Raw genomic sequence first — 18,777 nt, 5'->3', positions numbered from 1 at the left:
TCCTGCGGAAGGCTTCATTCTGTTTCTGACGTCCTGCATGCTGTACTTATTTAGTCATCATACTTACGTATTACTGGTAAACAACATATAATTACCTTAAGCTATGTTGATGTTACTCACATTTTACTGTTACTACCTAGCGATTTTTTGCGTGTTAAAAATGTTTGAGCTAAAACACAGTAACAGTGCCGTAGCGAGGGTGCCTGACACCCGGGGCGGGTCGCTGCTGCGCACCCCCCCCCCCCGGGTGCAGGGTGCGGTGCCCCCCCTCCGGAGTGCTCCCCCCCACCGAAACGCACCCTACCTTTCAGCGGGGGGGCAGGTGGGAGGGCTGATCCACCCCCCGTGCACGTCACTGGGAGCTGCATCGGCTCTGCTGCTTCCCTGCTTTCTCTGTCCTGGAACAGGAATTAACGTGTTCCGGGGCAGAAAGAGCAGGGAACCAGCGAGCCGACACCCCCCCCCCCCAGCGCGTGCACCCGGGGCGGACCGCCCCACCGCCCCCCCCTTCCTGCGCCACTGCACAGTAAAATAAGGTCATTCAAATGATTCAAACAACAATGTGCCAGAATTTCACAGTCACTGTGAATTGCTCAGTGTCCACCTCTAGCTTTAACACAGACCTTCAGTCAATTTGGGAAGTTCTTAACAGCCTTCTTGATCGGACCCTATAAGAGGCTGTCCCAGATCATCCGCAGTGCTTTCTTCAGTTTGGCGATTGTTTGCGGTTTGGGGTGGAGCTTTTGATTAGCCTCCAACGTTGCTCCCCAGATAAAAGTATACATTACTGTGACATCACTAACAGTAAGCTGGTACCCCAGTTGTTTTTTTTCAAATACCAGTAGTTTTACAGCGCAAACATTTTTGAATGTGCGAAAATTGCTGGGTGGTCACGCCAGGGGCGTAGCCAGACTTCGGTGGGAGAGGGGTCCAGAGCCCAAGGTGAGGAGGCACATTCTAGCCCCCCCCCGGCGCCACCAACCCCCCCGCCATTGCTGACCCCCCCCGCCACCACCACCACCAACAACAACAACAACTTTGACCCCCCCCCCGACGACGACCCTCTCGACCCCCCCTTCCCGCTGCCAACCCTCCCCCGCCATTGCCGTCGCCTACCTTTGCTGGCGGGGGACCCCAACAGAACGAAGGAAGAAGAGGACCTCAGCTGGCGGGGGTTGGGGTCCCCCACCAGCAAAGGTAGCAGACGGTGACGGCGGGTTGACGGTAGGTTGGCGGCGGCAGGGGGGTCGAGAGGGTCATTGGCAGCTGGGTCCAGGGCCAAATCTACGGGGGCCCAGGCCCCCGTGGCCCCACGTATCTACGCCCCTGGGTCACGCTAAAAAGTCTGTAACTTTGCCATGTTTAAAGATAATCTAATTCCACTCAGCATATAAACGTGGATAGTAAACAACAAATAAAGCTGTAAAAGTTTGCATTGAAATTCCAAAGCGGTTGCTGAGAAAACAGCAAAAAAACTCTAGGGGGTTACTTTTTTTGCCTCACCTATAGATAGAGCTGCACCAGTCAGAGCTGACATTGGGAGGGAGAGAGGGAGAGAGAGAGAGGGAGAGAGAGAGAGAGAGAAGATGCTCCTGCCAGGTTAAATAATACTTAAAACTGATTCCATAGTTTTTTGTACAGCAAAATCTGGCTTTATGGTGACAGTTTCCATGGCTCTAAAGTTAACTAGAGATATGCCTATTTTATTTTACTTTTTAACTTTTGTATTTGCGTTTCAAATCCTTCCATAAACCAGTGCTTGAAACAAGTTGTTGCTTGCCTTACCTGATTGTGGAGTTGCCATGGCCGGTAATCTTCCTGGGCACATCTTCTGTCAAAAATAGACTTATAATCCACTTTTACCAGTTGCCACTCCGAACGATGGCTGAAGTGTCCAAAAACTCTATGGAAGAATACATCAAAACAGAGTGAATTATAAAATAAGTTAGATAATCAAATCTAGAAAGTTCATCTCCGGCATGAGAAATAAAGTTCATTTCGGCATGAGAGATAGAGTGGCAGTGTGTATTGTGTAACTTCCATGACTTGTCAGCGAAGGTTATCTATCTAATGTAAAGGGTTCATTTTTGTCTAGTTCATGTAACATCTAGTTATCTTTTATTTAGGATTGGCCGTTGTGGTATGCCTATATAATATATTCACTTACGTCATTATGAGAGTTTCTTCTCCTGGTTCACCCAACACACCATCAACAAAAAGCGGACTGGATGTAAAGCTGTACTTGTTCCACGACCTCCCTTCATCAAAACTTAACCTATTGTCCAAATAACAACAAAATACAGCATTGTCTTATAATGTCTGAGTGGAGCTGTAGAGCTATTACCTATACAAATGCAGTCACATTTTGATCATGAATTTGACCGGCCATATTGGTCTTTGAGAAAACTAAGGACCCCTTTTACAAAGCCCAATGCAGGCTTACTGTTCGCTAAAAAGGAAGTACTGCCAGGCAACTGCAGCAGCCCAGTGGTATTTCCCACCCCCAGCACGCCGTCATATCTGGCGCTACAAAAATAGATTTATTTCTGTAGCGCTGGGGTGTACCCGGCGGTAATCAGACAGTGCCATGCGCTGCCCGGTTGCCGCTGGGTTAGCATGGGAGCCCTTACCGCCATCTTAATGGGTGGTGGTAAGGGCTCACCTCCGAAGTGGCCACGTGGAAAATGCTTTACTTGCCACACTACAATTTCCTGCAGAAAAGAAAGACAAGCCTTTTACCAGCTGCGGTAAAAGAGGGCCTTGGTGTGTGTCGAAAACACGGGCCGATGCCAGCGCAGGCACCCTTTTGCTGCAGCTTGGTAAAAGGGTAGTCTTTCTTTTCTGCAGGAAATAATGGTGCAGCAAGTAAAGGGAATTGAGACTTGATATACTGCCTTTCGGAGGTTTTTACAATTAAATTCAAAGTGGTTTACATATATTCAGGTACTTATTTTGTACCAGGGGCAATACAGAGTTAAGTGATTTGCCCGGGACGTCAGGCTCACAGAAACAGAAGCCTGCACAGCCACGTTGCTGATCTGCAAGGGCAGGCTTCTACATGGAATGTTGCTAGTGGAATAGCAACATTCCATGTAGAATGTCAAATAGTAGCAACAGAATCTCAATAGTAGCAACATTCCATGTAGAATCTCAACTAGGGAAAGGGAAATGGGACTTGATATACTGCCTTTCTGAGGTTTTTGCAACTATATTCAAATTGGTTTACATATATTCAGGTACTTATTTTGTACCAGGGGCAATGGAGGGTTAAGTGACTTGCCCAGGGCCACAAGGAGCTGCAGTGGGAATTGAACTCAGTTCCCCAGGATCAAAGTCCACTGCACTAACCACTAGGCTACTCCTCCACTCCTTGCAGCTTGGCCATTTTGGGGAGGGGAGGGGAGATTGTGATGTCACACATAGAAAACTAATCCATAGTAGAATAAGAACTTTTGAGACCCCAAATAGTCTTCAGATATCATGGACAGGACCTATGTGGTCTCAAAAACTCTAGCCATTCAATATTTGAAATTATAGTAATATGAATCAATTTCAGAATTTAAATGTTGTCCTTCCCAGGATGCCTGATAGCAGTATTTCTCAATCCTGTCTTGGCAGCACATCTAGCCAGTTGGGTTTTCAATATTTCCGCAGTGAATATGCATGAGATAGTTCTGTATACAGTTGAACTCAAAGTAACATAGTAAATGATGGCAGATAAAGACCCATATGGTCCATCCAGTCTGCCCAACAAGATAAACTCATTTTACATGGTATGTGATATATATATATACCCGAGTTTGATTAGTCCTTTCCCTTTCTCAGGGCACGGACCGTAGAAGTCTGCAAAGCACTGTTCTTGTTCTAAGTTCTGAAGCTAACATCGAAGCCCCTTAAAATTTACACTCCAGCCCATCCCTATCAATTCTGCCCAGCTCCCGTTTTGTTTCCTAATTAACTGCGTCGCCAACCTATCTCCGCTAAGATTCCACGGAACCATTCCTTCTAAACAGGATTCCTTTGTGTTTATCCCACGCATGTTTGAATTCCATTACCGTTTTCATCTCCACCACCTCCCGCAGGAGGGCATTCCACATATCCACCACCCTCTCCGTGAAAAAATACTTCCTGACATTAGTCCTGAGTCTGCCCCCCTTCAACCTCAATTCATATCCTCTAGTTCTACCGCCTTCCCATCTCCAGAAAAGGTTCATTTGCAGATTAATACCTTTCAAATATTTGAATGCCTGTATCATATCACCCCTGTTTCTCCTTTCCTCCAAGGTATACATGTTCAGGTCGGCAAGTCTCTCCTCGTACGGTTTGCAACGCAAATCCCATACCATTTTCGTAGCTTTTCTTTGCACCTCTTCCAGTCTTTTTACATCTTTAGCAAGATACGGCTTCCAAAACTGAACACAATACTCCAAGTGGGGCCTCACCAACGACTTGTAGAAGGGCATCAACACCTCCTTTCTTCTGCTGGTTATGCCCCTCTCTACGCAGCCTAGCATCCTACTGGCCACTGCCGTCGCCTCGTCGCATTGTTTCTTCACCTTCAGATCCTCAGACACTAACACCCCAAGGTCTCTCTCCTGAGTCGAGCTTATAATCTCTGCCCTCCTATCCGGTATCTCTCTTTTGGGTTTCCACACCCCAAGTGCATCACTCTACACTTCTTAGCATTAAATTTTAACTGCCAGACCCTCGACCATTCTTCTAACGTTCGGCGACCCTTCTCATCATTTCTACTCCCTCCAGGGTATCCATTCAATTGGCTATTTTTGTGTCATCTGCAAAAAGGCACACCTTTCCTTCCAACCCTTCAGCAATATCTCCAACAAATATATTAAACAGAATAGGCCCCAGCACCGACTCCTGAGGAACTCCACTGCTCACCTTCCTTTCCTCCGAGCGGATTCCATTTACCACCACCCTCTGCCACCTGTCGGTCAACCAGTTTCTTATCCAGTTCACCACTTTCAGTCCTAATTTCAACCCTTTCAGCTTATGCATGAGTCTTCTGTGGGAGACCGTATCAAAGGCTTTGCGAAGTCCAAGTAGATTACATCTAGCACAAGTCCCTCATCCAGTTCTTTGGTCACCCAGTCAAAAAAGTCAATAAGATTCGTTTGGCAGGATTTTCCTTTGGTAAAGCCATGTTGCCTTGGGTCCTGTAACCCATCGGTTTCTAGAAAGTTAACTATCTTTTAGCAGTGACTCCATTATTTTTCCTACCACCGACGTGAGACTTACCAGTCTGTAGTTTCCCACTTCTTCCCTGTCTCCACTTTTGTGAAGAGGGACCACATCCGCTCATCTCCAATCTTGTGGAACCTCTCCCATCTCTAAAGACTATTACATAAATCTTTAAGAGGTCCCTCCAGGAGCTCTCTGAGCTTCTTCAGTAACCTGGGATGTATCCCATCCGGCCCCATAGCTTTGTTCAACTTCAGATTCTCCAGCTGTTTATAAACTCTTTTTTCCGTAAACGGAGCAGTATCCACTCCATTCCCAGACGTTCCCTCGGCAGACAACCGCGGTCCTTCTCCAGGATTTTCCTCCGTGAACATCAAAGAGAAATAATTCGCTTTATCTTCATCACTCTCCACATAGCCATTCTCATTATCTTTCAGTCTCGCAATTCCATTCCTAATAGTGGAATTTAAATGTAAAGGCTTATAGTAGTATAAATAACATTTTGTATATTCTATAAATGTATTTTTTGAGTTATAGTTTATGGTTCTGCTATTTACATTTCATTTTACCCCTGTATTTTTAGTTCATGGGTAAAAGCATCCACACTTTTGAGCAGCACAAATATCTTTACCCTTTGACAGATTGGGCAATAATCAATGCTTCGGTTTTCAGTAATACTATTTTACCAGCAGAAATGGCTTTCATTACTTCCATGCCTGTGCTGCATTAGTAGTTCAAAGCTCTTACATTTCTGAAGGATAACTTCAGCATAAGTGAAGGGTAGTCGGACTTGACTGTCAAACCTCTTTATACAGGGTGATCTTAATTACAGTCTTGTCTAGAAGCAACACCATTGGAGACTTACAACTGTTGTTTGACATTACCATAAATGCCTAATGGGAAGTGATGTATGTTTCATAGCAACCAGGACACCACCTTGATCCAGGAACAGTACACTGTGCTCTTCTTCAAAGATCTAGAGGGGAAAAAAAAAACATGCACAAATGGATATATGTTTCTTTAATTTAACACAAGTTTTTGTAGTCGTTATGATCCTAAAGAGCAGTCAGTTCTTTGCAGGTAGTGATAGCTTACAGAGGACTAACAAAAGAATTATCCAGAAATGATGTACTTGAGCTTTCGAGATCAGAGAGGCCCATTCTTGCCATCTGTGTGGTCTGTAAAGCTCCTCTGTTGGATACCACTGGCATTCCCCAATAAAAGAATCAACGTTTTCCACTTAATAAAATGTAATAGCAAAGTAATTCTTAGATGTATGGGCTGAAGCAACAGGACAGGAAAGGCTTTTGAAAGGTTGGATTTAGGTTTTGTCTGTCAAGTCTCTCTCACTTGAAAAGCTCTACTGAAATCAAATGTTTTCAGATCATTGCCTGCTGGCATGTGACCTATTTATGAGTGCACTCCGCATTCCGTGATTTCTTGGAAAGGAAAAACCATTGTAGAATTCAGCAAAATGGACCAGGTGCTTTCAGAGTAATACTATAAGCTCATGCCTACAGCATGTGCAGCATTTCCCTCCTCTCCTTTCTCTTCCATTCACATGCATTTCCCCCCATCCCTCCCCTTCCATTCATGTGCAGCATTTGCCCCGCTCCCTTCCCTTCCATCTATGTACAGCATTCGCCTCATCTCCCTTTCCTTTCATTCATGTGCACCTCTCCCTCTCCCCCTCCCTCCTGCAGGTCCACATCTCTTCTTCTCTCTATATCCCCCCCTTCCCTCATGTGGGTCCGGAGTGATTTCCTTCTTATCTCCATCTGTCCCCCTCCCTGGGCCCTATAAACATGCGGTGTTCACTGGCACTGCAGTCAGTGATTACAACAGGCTCCCTTCAGCTGCCATAAGACTTTCTCTCTGCCACGTTCTGCCCACTCAGAAACAGGAAGTTGCAACAGAGGGAAGAACCCCGGAGCTGGCCAGAGAGAGAAGGTTGTAATTTAATTTAGATAATTGTGTTTTATTAGTTATGGTCTCATTATTTTTGGTTTGCTGTGCTTTCCTATTATTGACTGGAGTTCTTATTTGTTTGGTTATGAGATGTATTTTTTTTTAATGTAAACCGTTCTGTTTTGCAATTTGCAATAAGAAACAGTATATAAAAGGAATAAATGATAAATAAATGATAATTATTGCCTGCAGTGCCAGTAAATACCACAGGTCTGTAGGCTTGAGGGAGATAACAGAGGTTAGGTAGGAAATCAACACAGGACCTGCAGGAGGGAAGGGGGGAGGGGGATAGAGGAAGGTACGAGCCAATGCCAAACTGCTGGGAAGCAGGGAGAGAGTCAATGTGTGAGATCAGGCCCCTTTAGCATGTGGGCTGAAGGGTCTCAAATGCATGTGTCACACGCAGAATAAAAATGTCCTTTTTGCCTTGAGCAGTTCTTTCCATTCCATTATCACTGAAAGATCTCCTAATTTGGGGTCTAACCTAGTCCCGCCCAAAACATGCCTCCAACATGCCCCCTTTTGGACACACTGAATTTAAAATGTCCACATTCTGCCTTTCAAAATCATGATTTGGATGGGTTCTTTTTGGCCAGTTTGAGACATTCATCTACTTCAAAAATGAGCGCCTTTGTGTTTACACCTGCCATTCACACAGCTTAAGGAGTCACATTTATTTTACTTATTTATTTGTTACATTTATATCCCAAATTTTCCCACCTATTTGTAGGCTCAACGTGGCTTACATAGTACCGGAGAGGCGTTACAGACTCCGTTGTAAACAAATACAAAGTGATGTTGTGGTAAGATAAAGTTCATGTGGCACAGCCACACTAGGGAATCGTACAACGGAAGAGTTGTGTTATGTCCATTACGTTCTTTAGTTTTGTTGTGTTGCAAAGATCAGGCATTTCTGTTGGATCGGTAGGGTATGCCTTTTTATACAGGTTAGTTTTTAGTGTTTTCCGGAAGTTTAGGTGGTCGTTCGTAGTTTTCAAGGCTTTTGGTAATGCGTTCCACAGTTGTGTGTTTATGTAGGAAAAACCGGATGCGTAAGTTGATTTATATTTGAGTCCTTTGCAGCTTGGGTAGTGCAGATTTAGGTATGTTCGTGTTGATTCGGATGTGTTTCTAGTTGGTAGGTCGATCAAGTCTGTCATGTATTCCGGAGCTTCACCGTAGATAATTTTGTGAACATCTAAGTTTTGGCAGACCAATGTGGGTTTGTGCTAATATTCTATAATGACTTAGGTGCACCTAAGTGCAGTTATAGATTCACGCTAAGTGCATCCCATTATAGCATCTAAATCAAGGTGCCAAGTTGCAAAATTGCTTTGTTTATTTTCCCCCTCCCAGCTTCTTTTGTAAATGGTTACTTTTTTATACAACTAATTTTTGATCTGGCTTACCACTTTTATGTTGGACTACACAATTACAATAATAAAAAAGTACGTATGTAAAGAGTCTATTCTTTATTTTTGAAAGGAAGGAGGAAAAGACCTCAGACACTCAACTGTTGCTGTTTATAGATTGCATTTCATTGAAATCCTTCGTCATGGGTCTGAAAAACCTCCACCTTTTCTACATTTTTCAATGTTAGGCTATTCTTTATATTTCCTTTATTTTTTATATTTATGTTTAACTTATTTTCATACTTTTTAGTATGAAAACTGATAACTAATGACTTAACTGGCTTGTAGAGCCTCCTGTCTGCTCAACAGTCTGCTCTTTCAAAATCTGCACGACAGTTCACAAAATTATCTATGGCGAAGCACCGGGGTACATGACAGACCTTATCGACCTGCCAACCAGAAACACCATAAAATCAGCACAATCATACCTAAACCTCCACTACCCAAGCATCAAAGGACTCAAATACAAATGCACTTATGCATCTAGCTTTTCCTACTTAAGCACACAACTATGGAACGCACTACCAAAAGTAGTAAAAACTACGCTCGAACACCCAAATTTCCGGAAAGTACTAAAGACAGACCTGTTCAGAAAAGCATACCCCACCGACCCAACATAAAAAATCTGGATACCTGCGACACAACATAACCAAAGACCGTAATGGACATATCCTAACTCTTCCTCTCCCTCTCTAAGTTCCTCCAATTGTATTTACCATACATGTAACCCATTCTACCACAATTTCACCTTGTATTGTTCATACCTGTATTTGTTTAAACCGGAATCAGCTAACGCCGTTTACGGTACTATGTAAGCCAGATTGAGCCTGCAAAAAGGTGGGAAAATGTTGGGATACAAATGTAACAAATAAAATAAAATAAACAGAGTGCTACAGTTTTGTAATAGCGTTCTCAAGAGCTACTCCTGTGTCTCTGTCATTAAGTCCTTTCTCTTTGCCAGCTGTCTTTACTGTGATGGATCAAAGGTAAACATAAATATAAACTAAAAAAAAAAAAAAAAAAGAAATATAAAAAATAGCCTAATATTGAAAAACATAGAAAAAGGTAGAGGTTTTTGAGACCTACGACAAAAGAGCTCAATGAAATACAAAGAAGTTATGGTACTGCAAACTATGAACATCAACAGTTGAGTGTCTGAGGTCTTTTCCTCCTTCCTTTTGAAAATAAGAATAGGCTCTTTATATATACATTTGTTTAGAATTGTAATTATTTTTTTATACAGACAGATATATAAGTGGGTGCATTCAAGACTGTCAGTTGATTTAATAAAGTACATGAACTTTGACCTCAACTTCAAGCCATTTTTATGATTGATCCATCACATAAGCTGCACACAGTGAGGGTGATTCTATAACTGGGGGCCCGGAAGAAGCTATTTTATAAAGTAACTACTTTCCTGATAGAATACTAGCCTAATTGCTTAAATAAATGCATAAATCTTAGGTGCCAGCATGTATACCAGCCATAGAGCTGGCCTGTGAGTGCCTAACTGCCAGAGATAAGTTACCGTGAACAATGGTATATTTATTGGTTAAATACAGTGAGTCCAAAGGGTTTGAATGCTGAATTAGAGTGGGGCTCTTTAATTTAGGGGTAGGTTTCGGTTCTGTCCAATGGGGGCCGGAGTTTCCGAATACGTCATGATGATGAGTTCTTTAAATGGGTGTGTGTAAGATGCTGTCGCCATCTTGACAGGAATATTTCCTAAGTAATGTGGTCAGGCTGGCAGTAGAACGGCATAAGGGTAATTAAGATCTTTTTGTTAGATTATGCTATGGTGGTGGGTAGTAGAATTATGATCTTTTCACCCCGTGGCTAAGACGTTAATTGGTTATCTTTTTGCAGGGGAAGTCCTTGACACAGCCAGATGGCGAAACATGCATGTCGGGCAGTTTGAATCCCCGTATAGAAAATGCCAAAAGATAAGTGTGTTTAGTCTATTTAAAGTTAAGATAAAGCCGATGAAGAGTTGAGTGCTACTTTCAATTGCCAAAAATTAATGTTGGACAATTAAGCACCACTGAGGCAAGGGTTGTGGAAGTTTCTTTAAAAAATAATAAGCGATAGTTAGTAAAGTGGAAGGTGGGAGAATTAATATCTGGGACAGGTGAAGTGTGAATCAGTATTTATGGTCTCTAGATAAAGGTTGATATTTGGGTCTGCCTTTAATCCTGTTGATAACTGCCAGAGATATGCATGTCAGTTACGATATTCTATAAATTATGTGCATAACTGTGAGTCCTACCTATGCCCCACTCACCACTGTTCCCGCTAAGCTGAATGGGAGTCTCCACCTACAGACTTGCCAGTAGGGGGAGCTGTTTCACTATCACATTTCCAATAGTGAAGGACAAGCAAGCTCTGCAGGACTCCAGGGAACCTGACTCTCCCTAGTGATTGATAACACAATATTGAAGCACTACCCCCTACTGGCAGCAATGCAGTTGGAGGACTCCTGCTCAGCTTAGAGGGAACAGTGCCACTAACATGTAAAGGTAGGCATAATTTTGGCACTTATATGTCTATGTGCACATATACACATATGTGAATGCCATTATTCTACACATGTACACATATGCAATCAGTTTGCAAATGAATGGCATAGCCAGTCTTTCTATTTTGGGTGAGCCATTCCAACCCCCCCCCCCCCCCCCCCCGAGACATCTAGGCAGCAATTTATCTTTGCTGCCTGCACCGGCCCCCACAGGCTTGCATCCAGCCAGTGAGGAAACAGGAAGTGATGTCAGCGAGGGCAGGATGGGGCAGAGGGAAGCCTGCTGAGGCCGGCGCAGGCAGCAACGATGAATCACTGCAGCCGCCAGGATACCTGTGAAGTACACTGGGGAGGGATGGGGGGACTCAGATAGGGGGCAGATGCTCAGCTGCCAGCAGAGAAAAAGAGGAGATGAGAGCGAAGCACTGCTGCTGGGTGGGCATGAGTTAGGAATAGGTGGGCCTGTGTCCACCCAGGCCCATGTTGTAAATGTAAGTGCCTTTTTTTTTTTTAAATAGAAGTGGAGAACAGAAATCAACCTCCCTGCTCCGATTTGGAAATAAAGTCACGTAGCCCAGGGATCGCAGCACAAAACAGTGACCTAGGTTTGAGTCCCCTCTTTTACATGATCTTGAATGACTCACTTCCTCAAAAAAAAGCCTGAGCTCATAATTTACCTGTATCCATGTGTTCCCAGCATCAGATGAGATAAACATGCTGATATCACTGTCTGTGAGTTCTGAGCCTATATTTCCTGGAAAATCAGAATGCATAGCCAAAAAGAATCAGTTTTGTTCTTCATTTGTGAAGTTTAATTACAATTCGTGTATGACGCTTCTTGTTTTGGTAAAAGAAAGACAATAGTATATCAAGTCTGGAATAAACACAAACATATTGGCCTAGATAGAGCATTGTACACTACAGTAATGAAATTTGGTTTTTATGTTCAAATTATCCAGAAAATGAGACAGAGGCAGTAACTTGCAGTAAATACCAGAGATTAGGGGCCTTTTGTGGACACGTTCCTAAAAGAAACGTCCATACACCATTATTAAGCTGGACTTAGGAAAATCCACTTCTTATTTCTAGGATAAGCAGCACAAAACCTGTTTTACTTTTTGGAGATCTGCCAGATACTTGCGACCTGGATTGGCCACTTTTGGAAACAGGATGCTGGACTTGATGGACCTTCAGTCTATCCCAGTATGGCAACACTTCTTATGTTCTTATATTTGTGAGCAAATATTAGTAGAGATAAAAATAACTTTTTGTCAACGTTTCACTAGGGCAATGGTTGTGAGCCTTTCTTCTGTCGTGATACACCTGACAGACAATATTCATGTGTGTAACATGGAAGGGCATTTTTTTTTTTAAATGTCCAAGTCTGAACTAGGACGTTCTGCTCATAACATCAAACACACACACACACACACACACACACACACACACACACACACACATGTCAGAGTTTCCTGTTCAAAACTATGTGAAAACATCCAAAATGAACAGCCATTTTCCAAAATAAAAAGTCCAAATTATGAATGCCAAAAAAAACAGGGACAAGGACATATGCCCGGCAGTATTTGTAGAAAAATGACCACGCAGAGAGCAGCATGGTGGTCAGTGCAGTGGACTTGAATCCAGGGTGCCCAGGTTCATATTCCACTGCAACTCTGTTATTTTAAATGGTGACCCATCCAGAGACAGGGAATGACATACTGTTCCTGAATGTGAACCAGACTGAAGTCACAGATGTTAAAAACACCAAATTGATTATTGGGACCCTACACGGTCCGTGTTTCAGCCGAAAAGGCCTTCTTCAGGGGTCTTGGTTTTCTCCAGAACTTCAGATCCTTAAACGTGAAGGATGGAAACTGGAAAGGACATGGCGTAAATCTCACCTGGATGAAGACAGGCTAAACTGGTTCAGACATTATGGATTATTGCCTGCCTGATAGATAGGATCTGAACCACGTTTAAGGATCTGAAGTAATGGAGAAAACCAAGACCCCTGAAGAAGGCCTTTTTGGCCGAAACACGGACCGTGTAGGGTCCCAATAAATCCAGTCTGCTTTTGGCTTCCTTTCCCTCCTGTCTGTAAACCCTGAATCCCTTGTGCAGTTAGCCCCTCAGCCTTGCTCTTGTCTGGGGCTGGTGGACACTTCTGTATCCAGTCTGCTTTTGGTTTCCTGCCCATCCTGTCTGAGACCCTGTACCTTGAACCCTGTTCTACCCAAGCTTATGTTTGTTTCCTGCCTGTTTGAGACCCTGTGTCCTGTCTAGTCTGTCTTGTCTGGTTCCCTGTTCACCTCGGGCTTCTGCCCTACCCTGATTAGTCAAGCTTGTTTTGAAAAGTCCTTATCTGTTCTTCCTCTGTTTGTGGCTGGTTGTCTCCAGCTTCAGTTCCCCTCCTGCTTGTGTCTGCCCTGCTTGCTTTCAGTTTCCTTCCAGTCAAGCCTGTTTGGAAATCCTGAATCCTGATTCCTATCCTGAACCCTGTTTTGGCCAAGCTTGTTTTAGAATTTTATTTATTTATTGCATTTGTATCCCACTTTTTCCCACCTATTTGTAGGCTCAAAGTGGCTTACAGAGTGTGGTTATGACATAATCATTTCGTAATAACAGGTACAATTTTTAAAGTTTGAATGCTGGTAAGAGAAGATAAGCATATTCATTTCATGCTAACAAGTATAATTCTTATTGTTTAAAGATTGGGTAAGGGAGGATAGACGGGAAGTGTTAGGTAAGTTAAAGGTGAGCTGTAGTGATTGTGTGATTTGTTGAGGTAGTTTGTAGGCTATGTATTTTCCTTGTAAGTAATGTATATTGTGACCTCATCTGCATATATGAAAGGGTGAAGGCCATGGTTGGATAAGGACTTGGCAATATGAGTTTATAAGAATTGAAGTCTTTAAAATTTGGATAGTGACGAAAGGGCAGCGTATTCATTTGAAAAAATTGCAGGCAATCAACTACCCAAGCTTCTGAGAATCCACAACAAAAATTTAAAAATGTGAGAAAACATTTTGATGAAGTTTGTTTGCATTGGTGACATCTGATAAGAATTATTTTAGTTGCTGGGATACTGTTTGTACTTCTTCAGCACAAGCATTTACACCAGCCTCCGTGATGGCGTAAGTGCTTGTGCCTAAAATTATGCGTGAAATTGCAAACTTATGCTAGTATTTTATAACAGCAATTATGCACAATTGCTGATAAAGAATTCATGCTTAGCATCCAGCAGTTTTGCACCTAACTTTCAGAAAACATTACTGAATTTACCATTAAGTGATTGGAATGTACTTTACAGGACAGCATCTACCACTTATGCACTTTACTGCCAATCGTTGGCGCCTCCGATGCTTAAATGCGCTATTATTCTGTAACATATGTGCACACTTGGGGGCTGAATTCTATAAATGGCGCCTAAAAGTCAGTGCTGAAAATGTTATGGGCTGAACATTATTCTATAAAGGGTAGGCGTCTTTTATAGAATAGCGATTAGAGCATAAACCGCGCCTGACTTTAGGTGCCAGCAATTATGCCTGCAAAAAGCAGGTGTAAATGCTAGTGCCTAAATTAGGTGTGGTTCAGCGGAATTCTGTATTTGTGCGTGTACAATTTTGGAACACCCACAAAATGCCCCTAGCCACGCCCCCCCCCCCCCCACACACATTTACACATGGTTGGATTTGCAAGCAGATCGTTATAAAATGCAGCCAATTAATGCCATTAATTTGTTGTCAGCAGCCAATTTTTAGCACTGGTTGGTTTGTTAAGCAATTAAGTTGAACGTGCAAATTGGTACGTGCTGTTTGTGCATCCAACTTTAGTCGCCATTTATAGAATCCGGAGGTTGCTGCCTAACTTTAGGCTTCAAGTTACAGAATGAGGGGCTCAGCGTTTTTGAACATTAAGCCCTACATTACCGAAGAAGGCAGCCTTCAATATCACTCCGTTTACTTTTCATAGACATAAAAGGCCGTTTGTAAAATCATACAACAGAGTAGTTTGCATAAAACATCAACAGCTAATTCCAGATGGTCCAAATCACATTTCCTACCTCTGTGGTTAAAAACGTGCAGTCTTGCCTACGGTAAGTAAGTGAATATTCCGTACCTGATGCCACTATAATGCCTGGTGCAGTATCTCTGCTAGCAATGTTTCCTGAGGTGTAAGGATTATCTGAGACCTTCAGGTGAAGATGAAGAGAGCAGTATGGCTAGAAGAAATCAAAGGTACATGACAGGTTGGAATTCCTTAAAGATCAATGCAGAACAGCAAGAATTGTACGTTATCTTACACCAGATTCTAGGGACATTTCACCCAAATCATAGCGCCTACTGGGGAGGCTCTGTCCATCTCTATGCCTAGGTACAAAGGCACACACCACACACACACACACACACACACACATTTATATATATATATATATATATATATATATATATACCAACACAATTACTATCTAGGTTAAATAAAATAATGGTTGCATATGTCATACAATGTGAATTGTTAAGCAGCCGTTGCAACAATCAAATATATTCAATCTTTATTTAATGTCAAAAAATCCAGAATAATAAGTATTGCGGTAACCACACATTCCATCATCCATCCACACTCATTCCACACCATTCAATCATACATCTACACTCCATAAAATACGAGGATTAATATTGGGGGATGTTTGCAACTAATATGTGTAGTAACTGTTAGTGTGGAATGTAATTATATGTGGAACTATTTTATGGAGTGTAGATGTATGATTGAATGGTGTGGAATGAGTGTGGATGGATGATGGAATGTGTGGTTTCCGTAATACTTATTATTATGGTTTTTTTTACATTTAATAAAGATTGAATATATTTGATTGTTGCAACAGTTGCTTAACAATTCACATCATATATATATACATAAGGACAGAAAGGTGGCAATTCTACACAGTGCCTCAAAGGGGCATACCTAAGCCGATAGAGAATAGTAGAGTAGATCCATTTTGGAGTACCTAATGGTCAGCACATACACGTCTGTCATGTAAGTTATCCATATAAGTGGGCGTGTCTAAGTGCACCTTGCAATGAGCACAACTGCTGGAAGTCTAGAAATTGTGCCCATCGCTGGTGACACGCCCATGCTCCTCCTATGCTCATGCCCCCTTGCGGTTGTGTGCTGTGCAACTTAGGTGCACTCCGGCCAATATTCAAAATTATTAAAGCAGGCAAGAGAGGCTCTTGCCCACTTAAATCACTTGCCTGTGGCTAAAATCAGGAGCCCTTAACCAGTCAACACCACTGACTATTTGCAGATTGTTCCTGCACTGAAGCTGGCTAACTTGTGGGCATTCTGGGTTATGTGCTTAAATGCCAATATTCAACCCTTGACCACATATGATAGTCGGTTAAATTAGGCTGCATAAGTAGCAGTCCTATCTTTAGACAGCTCAGCATATGTGGTCAAGGGCTGAATATTGAACTTATTTATTTAGATTTTGCTCACACCTTTTTCAGTAGTAGCTCAAGGTGAGTTACATTCAGGTACACTGGATATTTCTCTGACCCAGGAGGGCTCACAATCTAAGTTTGTACCTGAGGCAATGGAGGGTTAAGTGACTTGCCCAAGATCACAAGGAGCAGCAGTGGGATTTGAACTGGCCACCTCTGGATTGCAAGACCAGTGCTCTATCCACTAGGCCACTCCTCCACTTGACCACATAACCAGATACTCAATGCTGTTGCCTGGATATAGCCCAGTACTGACGGGAATACAGCCTGCGGCGGGCATATAAAGACTGACCACCATCGCTGAATATCGACTGGACTGTTTATAGAATAGCTCCTAAGTGCATAATTGCCAATTATTGCAATCCTCTGCGTACAATGGTGCTCCTATTCCACAAATCAATGCATGTAAATGGCACCGAAATGTAAGCGCCGCTTATAGAATTATCCTTAAGACACACAGATAGGGTTACCATATTTTTCACAAGAAAAAAAAGAGGACACATGCCCCGCCCCTGTCACACCTCACCCCACTCCCTGTCACACCCCCCACCCCACCCCCTGTCACTTTGACACCCCCCGAAGAAAGCCAGATTCCTTCTCTTTCCACCCTATGTTATCCCCATCCCAATTTTCCAGCCTTCCTTCCCTTCACCCACATGACTCCATTCATTACCCCCTCCTTCTGTGTACTTTTACTGCACTTCTGTGAAAGTCTTGCGAGGCCACCGCTCGAACTCTCGGCAGCCATTTTGAATTGGTGCTGGGAGCAAGAAAAGTCTACAGCCGCATCAGGCAGGAAAGAGCCCCCCCCCCCCGAAAGAGGTCACTAGACCACCAGGGCACCACACTAAGGTAGCGGAGGGGAGGATATGACACCCCTGAGGCCCGCCCTACTCTGCCCCCCACCAGCCTGCCCGTTTCTCCGCAAATCTGGAAAAAAGGGCAGGCTGGCAAAATCCTCCCGGATGCCTGACCATATCCTCAAAAAGAGGACATGTCCGGGTAGATCCAGATATATGGAAACCTTACACACAGACACAGGCACAAAGATATACATAAACAAAAAGACACACACTGACTCACAGAAACACATGAAGACACATTCATCGTGCATCCCCTGTCACCTAACAAGATGCATTTCACTGAGTCATTTCACACCGAGTCTCCAAACAGACATGCATGAGGAAAGCACTTAAATGAGATTTTAGGCCCATGGTTTGTGTGCCCAGAAAACAAGCTCAATTTTCACTCATTAGTAAGCTTCTAATAGCGCTAATTAGATAGGGAAATGAAATCCTAAATGGAATTACCTAGTTAAACATGTAACAATATAGCATGGTAAATATATAGTGAGATGAAAATTAGTTCAGGGTGTCCTTTCCCAGCCTCCGTCCCCCTCCCCCCGGAAGGCCAATAAACAGCACAGAGTGTGCAATATTCAAAAAGCCCACTTCTGCAGTTAAAATGTTATATTAGTCACAGAAATGTCTTTGATTACAACCTTCTATACGATCTAATGTACGTGTTTTACAACTTCGGCATTTATGGGGTAATTTAAGAACTGTGCAGACATAAATATTACACACATACACTTTTTCCCTGTGCAGGCTTCCATAAATTTTCAAATGAATGTTTCCATATATTTCTATTTCAAAAATTACCTCAGAGAATGTAACCAGTTACTTTTACATCCATTCTTTTTACCATATACAAATTTTCCAAGTTAAGGGGTCCATTTACTAAGATGCACTGAAAAATGGCCTGCGGTAGTGTAGGCGCCAGTTTTGGGCACACGCAGAATCATTTTTCAGGGCACCTGTAAAAAAGGCCCTTTTAACATTTTTTGCCGAAAAAGGACGTGCGGCAAAATGAAAATTTGCTGCGCGTCCATTTTGGGTCTGAGACCTTACCGCCAGCCATTGACCTAGCGGTAAAGTCTTATACGGTAACGGGGCGGTAATGACCTACATGCACCAAATGCCACTTGGCGCGCATCCGATACAAGCGGCAGAAATTAGCAATTATTTTTCTGGCCATGCGTATCAGACGCACGGCAAAAATGAAATTATCGCAAGAGCCGTGTGATAGCCATGCGGTAACTCCATTTTGGCGCGCATTGGGCGCACGTAGACGCTTACATGGCTTAGTAAAAGAGCCCTTAAGTTACATATGTAAGTTTGGA

General features: G+C 43.0%; 1 protein-coding gene across 1 annotated transcript in view; it reads right to left on the bottom strand.

The window, feature by feature from the left end:
- SORCS1 (sortilin related VPS10 domain containing receptor 1) overlaps nt 1-18,777 on the bottom strand; it is a 588,550-nt gene that overhangs the window by 154,258 nt on the left and 415,515 nt on the right. The window contains exons 11-15 of the mRNA XM_030204718.1: nt 15,214-15,316; nt 11,772-11,848; nt 6,084-6,175; nt 2,168-2,275; nt 1,786-1,903 (exon numbers count right to left, since the gene is read on the bottom strand). Of these exons, the coding sequence (XP_030060578.1) occupies nt 1,786-1,903; nt 2,168-2,275; nt 6,084-6,175; nt 11,772-11,848; nt 15,214-15,316 (498 nt within the window). The remainder of the gene's footprint in view (nt 1-1,785; nt 1,904-2,167; nt 2,276-6,083; nt 6,176-11,771; nt 11,849-15,213; nt 15,317-18,777) is intronic.

This window comes from Microcaecilia unicolor, chromosome 5 (assembly GCF_901765095.1).
Source record: "Microcaecilia unicolor chromosome 5, aMicUni1.1, whole genome shotgun sequence".
Classification (NCBI taxonomy): Eukaryota; Metazoa; Chordata; class Amphibia; order Gymnophiona; family Siphonopidae; genus Microcaecilia; species Microcaecilia unicolor.
The sequence above is the reverse complement of the archived record's forward strand: the minus strand, read 5'-3'. Positions and strand labels throughout refer to the sequence as shown.